Genomic DNA, 7965 nt, shown 5'->3' on the forward strand with positions numbered 1-7965 from the left:
AATAAATATTTTTCTATAGATTACAATAACAAAAATTATTCAAAAGATAAATCATCCTTCAGATAATATTTATCATAATTTTATTTTTAAGTCATAAATGATCATAAACATAATATTTGAAGATTAATCTATCAATTAAGTAAAATTAGAGGATTTATGTTTACATAAACGGTGAAAATATTTTCTATTTTTAATGGTTGTCCAATATCATGATATTGTGCTAAATATTTCAAATTAGAAGAATTCATTTTTAATTTTTTAAGATAATAATTTAATTACACATGATCAAGTTATATTTTAATAAATACTTGATTAAAGTTATTATTAACCATTCAATTTTTTTTAAGGAATTCAAAAAAGTTTTTGGTCCAATTTTAAAATCTTCAATAAATGACTTTTGTATAGCAGCTTCTATTCTATTTAATTTTCAAAATGATATATTTGTTACTTTTGCCTTAAAAAAAAAATTAAAATCTATTTTTGTATGTAGTTTCTTTTTCAAGCCATTAGTAAGTATTTAATAGAATGGAATAAATATTAATGATAACTATTTAACTAAAAAAAACAATACCTTCTTAAAGTGAAGAAACAATGATTCTGAATCATCATTATATATTTTTGTTATTAAATAAAGAATAAAAAATATACATAGAGAATAATATATTTTAAAATTCATTAATTGTTGTGATTTCCATAGTTACTATTTAAAAAATAGTATCTAAATAATAAAAATATATTAATCGTTTTTTACAAAAAACATGAGTGTCTTTACATTTACAATAATTGTAAACTTCAGTTTTATAATAATTATAAAACTGAAGTAATTTTAGTGATGGCTATTTAAGTTTAAAGACGTTTATAAATAACAATGCTATTTAGTTTTTTAATTAATTTAATTTTAATCTTATATTAACTAACGCTTTATGAGCAAAAAAAATTCAGTTTTCAATAGGTCAATTTTATATCTTCTTAATTACAAATGTCCAAAAAAGTTTAATCAATTATAAAATTGTATTGTTCCTTAACTTCTTTATTGTTCTTTTATCATAATTTTCAATACAGAAAATTTAAATTTCATTAAAATGAACCAAATTCTAAATCATTGTACAAAGTATATTTAATCCTTATTCCAATAAGAATTTTGATAGACACTATGACGTAATAATGGTTTCAACGCTCCAAGACAGTTTGTATTTAATACCCCTTGAAATTTTTTGCTCAAATTTATTGTGGGAAAAATTTCTTACTAATCACTGCTAATAAACCTTAGATATTTTGCTTATTAAAAAAATAGAACATATAAATATAATAATATAGGCAATAATAAATTATAAACAACATTACATACATTTTATCGGGTTTGTAATAATCAAAATAAGAATAATATGAAGTGGTATATTCACCAAGTCTAGATGTTAGGGAATTTTGGTCAATTCTTAAGCATCGAGGATCTATCGTGGTTTTGAAGTCTGAGAGTTAAGAACAATAAAAGCACGTAGATATAAGTAAATAAGTTCTTTTTTATAGATAGGAATTAAATAAGCTGGTTGGTAAATTCTTGTAGAATATAGTTTATTAAATAAAAACTTCACTATTTATGTTGAACTATACAATTTTTACTTTCATAATATTGAACGTTAACAACTTTTTCTCATTAATATTAGGAATTTATTAAACATAATAAATATTTAATTAATCTCTATCTTAAAAAACTAATTGTATTGTACTAAATATCTACTGAAACCGTAATATGTTATGGTAATTTTTAAATATATGAAATACCAATGATAATTAAATCCAAGGCTAGGCATTAATGACTTATTACGTTAAACTTATACTGAATAAAATTTTTAATTTAAAATGTAAATAATAAACTCTTGAACAACTAAAATTAAGTTTATATTGATCGTTATCTCGCTTTATTGTGCTGTAAGTTAACTTATTATAAATTCATAAGAATATAATTTTTTTTGTGAGCCTATTAATATTATAACTACTACATTGTGTCTACCAACAACTTTTGTTTAAAGCTTATTTTCAAATCTAATTTTGGTTAATTGTTGAGCATCGAGTATCTATCGTGGCTGTGAAGTCCGAGAGCTTAGAACAATTAATGCACATAGATATATGTAAATAAGTTCTTCTTTATAAAGATGAATTCAATAAGCTGGTTGGTAAATCTCTGTACAATATAATTTTTTAAATAGAAACTATACTATTTATATTGAACTATACAATTTTTACTTTCATAATATTGTAACGTTAACAACTTTTTGAACGTTATCTCGCGTTATTGTGCTGTAAGTTAACTAATTATAAAATCATAAGAATATAATTTTTTTTTGTGAGCCTATTAACATTATAACTACTATATTATGTCTGCCAACAACATTTGTATAAACATTTATTACAAATCAAAGAAGTTATTTCAAGGCAGTTAAAAATAATTTAGAGGGTAAAAGTAAAATTTTATCTAGAGGTAGATGTCATGATATAGCTAATTTTTAAAAACAAAATACGACAAATTTTTATTCTAAATAAAATTATTTCTGAATAAGTCAACTTTTACTGTATTTGTATACAAATGAATTCTATTTTTTATATTTTCTTTTTATTATCAAATTGCAAAATAATAATGCTTTTTACTATGATTTATTACTGTCTCAATATCAAACGGTATATTCAATCAAAGAACTAAATAATATTATTCATTAATGAAAATCTTACAATGTTGTCATTAATAATTCCTTATCTAAAATACAAACTTAACTAATTGATACCACTTATAGAATAACAATGTTTTTGAAACTGTTTAATCAGGTGGTTTTATCAAATATTTTCGTACGACTTAATCATAATACTTGAAACAAAAATGTATCTTAATTATGCATTAAATGAGAAAATGATAGGAAATGTTTACCCAAATAATTTTGCATCCTTCATATCGTTATACATTTTTTTAAAATATCAGAAATAATTATGAAAGAAGGGGCAGCACTGTGAGTAGGTGACAAAGTCAGTCTTTCGCTTGCGAGTCATATGAAACACGACAACCGATCTATAATGTCAAACAGCAAAAAGCCACAAAATTTAGCTGCCATGAAGCAATCCACTGAAAGGTCTCAGCAGTCAGAAGGCTCGTCGATCAATTTGTACCTCGCTGCAATGACAGGTTGATACTTACAAATTATTTATATCCTCTTTAAAATTTTTATATAAATGTGTGTAAGTTTGACGGGAAAACATACATTCTAATTTATTATTAAGTTACAAAAGTTAAAATTTGTTAAAAAAAATTGACAATTTACATAGTTGACAATTTATAAACATAAACTTAAGTTATAAATAAAAAAAATTATATTTTACAGTTTTAAGAATATTGCATATAAGAATTATAGTGAAAGCTAATAATTTAAATGTATGGGTGGGGCGATTGAGGCATGTATTCAGGTTCGGCTTTTTATAGGGACGCCTAACATAAAAGTATAGTAGCTTGAGTTTTACTTTTAGGGGAGATATATATTTACATCGAAAAAAAATTTTACTACCCCTTACAAACGAAAAAGTTTTTATACAACTCAACTCAACAAATATAGGTTATATTAAAATTATATTTCACATTAATTTTGCTAATAATAATCAAAACGTATCTATAATACAAATTTAATAGACTTGTTACTATCAATGGATATATACAATTTAAAAAAATATTACTATTTTAGCTTCGATGCGAAGCTGAGAAGGTATTAATTTTACCATGATGTGTTTTTTTTTTTTTTATGTCTGTTGCCACTTTTTTTTTTAATTTTTGTAAATGAATTTAACATTATTGAACAGAAAAAAATTTAACCCGTAAAATATCTAAGCAAACATTTTTAAAAACATCTGACCTCAATTTACGTAATAAACAACTAAACACTTGGTTTATAAGTTTTTATAAATATTTTTAAACTTGTTTGGTTTTGAACAGCCAACAAATAATGTTACTAGGGTAGTTAAATTATCTTGAAATTGTTTTTTCAGTTAAAGTATTTATGATTTGTCATTAAATGAGTCTAGTCTATTATACTTATTTCAGCAAACCTTGGAGCTATGGCAGCAGGATGTGCTTCGACGTGGTCATCGCCAACGTTGATAAAATTAGTTAACGGAGGTGATCCAAGTATTTCTTTGGTAATCACTAAAGAAGAAGCTACTTGGGTCAGTTCCCTAGTAACATTAGGAGCTGCTGTTGGACCAATACTTTCTGGATTTATACTGGATAAACTGGGGCGAAAAAATACTGTTCTATTCAGCATGATTTTGTCTATTATTGCATGGATCGTAATAGGTTTTATTCCTAAACTAAATATTTTATGCCTGGCTAGGTTTATATTGGGTGTTAGTGTTGGTTTAATTTTCACAGCCGTCCCAACTTACATCGCCGAAATCTCTACAGTAATTTCATAATTATTATGACTATTTTGTATAAAAACTTTTTGTTATTTATTTTGTAATTAGCCCAATTTGAGGAGTTCGCTTGGTACACTTATGCAATTCTTTCTATGTTGTGGTTTCCTAATAGAGTACACTGTAGGACCGTACACATCATACCTAACATTAGCATTGGTATCTTTGATTACACCAGTTTTATGTTTTGTTACGTTTATGTGGATGCCAGATTCCCCACATTCAATTTTAAATAAGCCGGGTAGAGAAGAAGAAGCCTCAAGAGCTTTATGTTGGTTCCGAGGGACTTCTCAGGAATCGGCAATAGCAAAAGAACTCCAAGAAATAATAGTACGTTATACGCCTTTTACATGCACTATAATTTTGTTATATTATTTGTAACACACATTTTATTTTAGTTATCTATAGAAGAAGCTAAAAAACAAAAATCAGGTTTTTTTGAGTTGTTTGCCAATAAAGGCAACATCAAAGCAATAATGATTTCTTTATCAATGGTGGTATTACAGCAAATGAGTGGTATAAATATTATTATACTCTATACTGAAAATATTTTCAAAGCTGCAAATACAAATTTAACTGCAAGTACTTGCACAATCATTTTTGGCGTAGTAATGTTAGTTACTTGTAGTTTTACACCAACGATGGCCAATTACATGTCAATGAAAAAAATGCTTAATATATCTGCTATTGGCATGTTTTTTTCAGAAGTTAGTACAATTTAAAATTGAAATTATTTTACATACACAAGTTATTCAATTCTTCCATGTATTTAATCAAATATTTTACTACTCTGAAGGTTGCAATTGGATTTTACTTTTTTTGTCCAAAATTAGGAATGGATCAATCCACTTTACAATGGTTACCTATTACTAGTTTAGTCACCTACATCATAACATTTTATGTCGGTAAGATATTTTTGCAAAATCATAATTTAAAAAAATATATAAGTTGATTTTACGATAAATTGTATTTTCTTTGCAATATTTACAATGTTTTTTTCAAAATTTATTGGTAGATAGACCTTTCCCCTAATATGTTTCCTTTATTTTGTTGAGGAATATACTTTAATTAAAATTTACTTTAATTTAGAAGCATAATATTTTTAATGTTAAAATTCAAATGAAGATTCAATTTTTTTTTACAGGTTATGGTCCGTTACCATGGGCAATTATGGGAGAAGTGTTTCCTGCAAATCTAAAATCTGTTGCAACATCTATAACAGCTTGTGTTTGCGCATCGTTAGGATTTTTACTGAGCATAAATTTTGACACGATGATTGAAGTTTTCGGAATGGATTATGTTTTTTGGCTTTTTGGCTCGTTTTGCATCGTTGCTTTAATTTTCACAGTATTTGTATTACCAGATACAGAAGGCAAGACACTACAAGAAATTCAAGACATGTTGCATGAAAGAACTAAACGATCGACCAATGATAATGTTATAGATAAAGTATAATTTTAAGTATTCTTATGTTTTATTTCGTTACTTTAGAATATAAAGGTGTATTCGTCATTTATTTATGCAAGACTAAAACAGTTGACAGGAATATTCAGAATTAAATCTAAAAAAAAAAATCATTTTGGTTTTTAAATTTTTCTAATACTTCTTTTGGTGACCCAAAAAATTAAATTATAAAAAGTATAAAAATTTATTCTGTCAATTTTTTTTTTTTTTTTGAAGCCTTTTTATTCTGGGATGACGAATTATCAAAAGTAACTAATTTAAGTGATAATTATTTAATATTGAATATAAGTTTACTATTATGTATATAGTTTATGTAAAATATTTATATTTTTTTATGTATGTTCAAATTATGTACTAACAGACAGATTATCTCACAAGAATTAATTTATTGGGCCAAGCAGAGTAATGCAAGCTATGTTATTCGTAGTACCACATATATCTGTACATACTTCCAGGACAGATTCAAAACCTTTCGTTATTTATCTATTTTTAGAAAATAAATTACCTATAAAATACGTTTTATGGATGAGTACTTTTTTTTTAAAAATTTAATTCAATTGAACTTTCTTGAAATTTTTACAAATGAATGCTTATTAAAATTATTATTTTCCTTTAAAATTTGGTTACCTCTAATTATATAAATTATTTATTTTTCATAATCATATGTATTCTTTATTTCAAAAACTAAAAACCAATGAGATATTTGAAGATATTTAAACTAGTAAATCTTTATAGACCATAGTATGACCATTAGTTAATTTTACTTTCAGTATATTTAATAAATAGTCTTGTATAGTATTATGTAAATGCATGAAGACAATAATTATGCGATAAATGTTAACTTTTAAGACTTGCAGCTGTCTATACTTTATCCATTTAATATACATATATATTATTATAAATATGTATAGTAATTGAATTTATTAAAAAATAAATTATATGGATACTTAAATTGTATATTTACTTCAATAATTAACTACAAATATTGTTAAAGAATAAATTTTTCAAGATCTAAAGAATTTTCATTTTAATTTCAAGAATACTGGCTAAAGAAAATTTTAAAAGTTTTTATTTTCGATGCGGAGGTATTAATTTTACTATGTGTTTTTTTTTGTGTCTGTTATCACAATTCTCAGCTCACACCGAACTGATTTCTTTCAATGATACGTCAAAAGATCAGAAATCGTATCTAGTCAAAGGTATTACTCTCAAAAATTGAACAAAATTTTCTCGTTCTCAGTATATTAGGGAAATCTTTAAAAGAATTACTTTTTTAAAAATCGCTAAATTTCGAAATTTTTTCAATTTTTTTTACTTAAAACTGTCATAACTTTTTTAAAAAATTACCAAATCAATATAAATTTATTTCTATAAATACATGAGATCTTCCCCTACTATTTGGTAAAATCTGATCTTTTACTTACCCACACGGGGATTCAAAATGATAACTTTTCACAAAAAATTAACTTTTGAAAATGTTCTGGAAATACTGACACTTTTATATATACCATAAATTAAAGCTTATATAATAAACTTAAATATTTGTTTTCAAGGAGAAAACAAACATCAAAATTAATTTAAAAAATTACGATTTTTGTAAAAATTCTTTTTTATAATTTTAACTTAATACTTCTATAATTTTTCAAAAATTGAATGGATAATTGTTCGACATACTTTTTTTGAAATCGGACCATTCCCCTTTATATATTATAAATATATATGCATATATTTATTTATGTAACACACTGATAAATCATAAAACTTGTAATCAGGATTCAAAAGAGTAATTATTTTGAAAACTATGATTACTCGAAATTATCGAAATTAGAAAAAAAGTGAATAAACGATCTATCAAATTGTTCATAATTTAGTAATCTGGTTTATTATCAATATTTGTAAATGCATTAATAATAAAACTACTGGATAATGAATATTAATTATTTTTAAATACCTAAATATTATCATTATTATAAGTACTGATACAATCTTTGAAATTTTTGTGCATTATTTCTTAGACCGGAGGGCATTTTTAAAAATTCTAAACTACCATTT

General features: G+C 24.4%; 1 protein-coding gene across 4 annotated transcripts in view; it reads left to right on the forward strand.

The window, feature by feature from the left end:
* The first annotated feature begins 2964 nt into the window (after positions 1–2964).
* LOC126901613 (facilitated trehalose transporter Tret1-like) overlaps positions 2965–7965 on the forward strand; it is a 28102-nt gene continuing 23101 nt past the window's right edge. Inside the window, exons 1-7 of one of the 4 annotated variants that reach the window (XM_050678218.1) lie at positions 2965–3172; positions 4079–4437; positions 4501–4779; positions 4848–5156; positions 5246–5354; positions 5594–5898; positions 6275–6435. In XM_050678218.1, coding sequence (XP_050534175.1) covers positions 3040–3172; positions 4079–4437; positions 4501–4779; positions 4848–5156; positions 5246–5354; positions 5594–5898; positions 6275–6319 — 1539 coding nt within the window. In that variant the 5' untranslated portion in view covers positions 2965–3039 and the 3' untranslated portion in view covers positions 6320–6435. Of the gene's footprint in view, positions 3173–4078; positions 4438–4500; positions 4780–4847; positions 5157–5245; positions 5355–5593; positions 5899–6274; positions 6436–7965 lie in introns of those variants that run through there. The other 3 variants (XM_050678221.1, XM_050678217.1, XM_050678219.1) reach the window with 3 other exon arrangements.

Source organism: Daktulosphaira vitifoliae, unplaced genomic scaffold (assembly GCF_025091365.1).
Source record: "Daktulosphaira vitifoliae isolate Bord-2020 unplaced genomic scaffold, ASM2509136v1 Scaffold_3, whole genome shotgun sequence".
NCBI lineage: Eukaryota > Metazoa > Arthropoda > Insecta > Hemiptera > Phylloxeridae > Daktulosphaira > Daktulosphaira vitifoliae.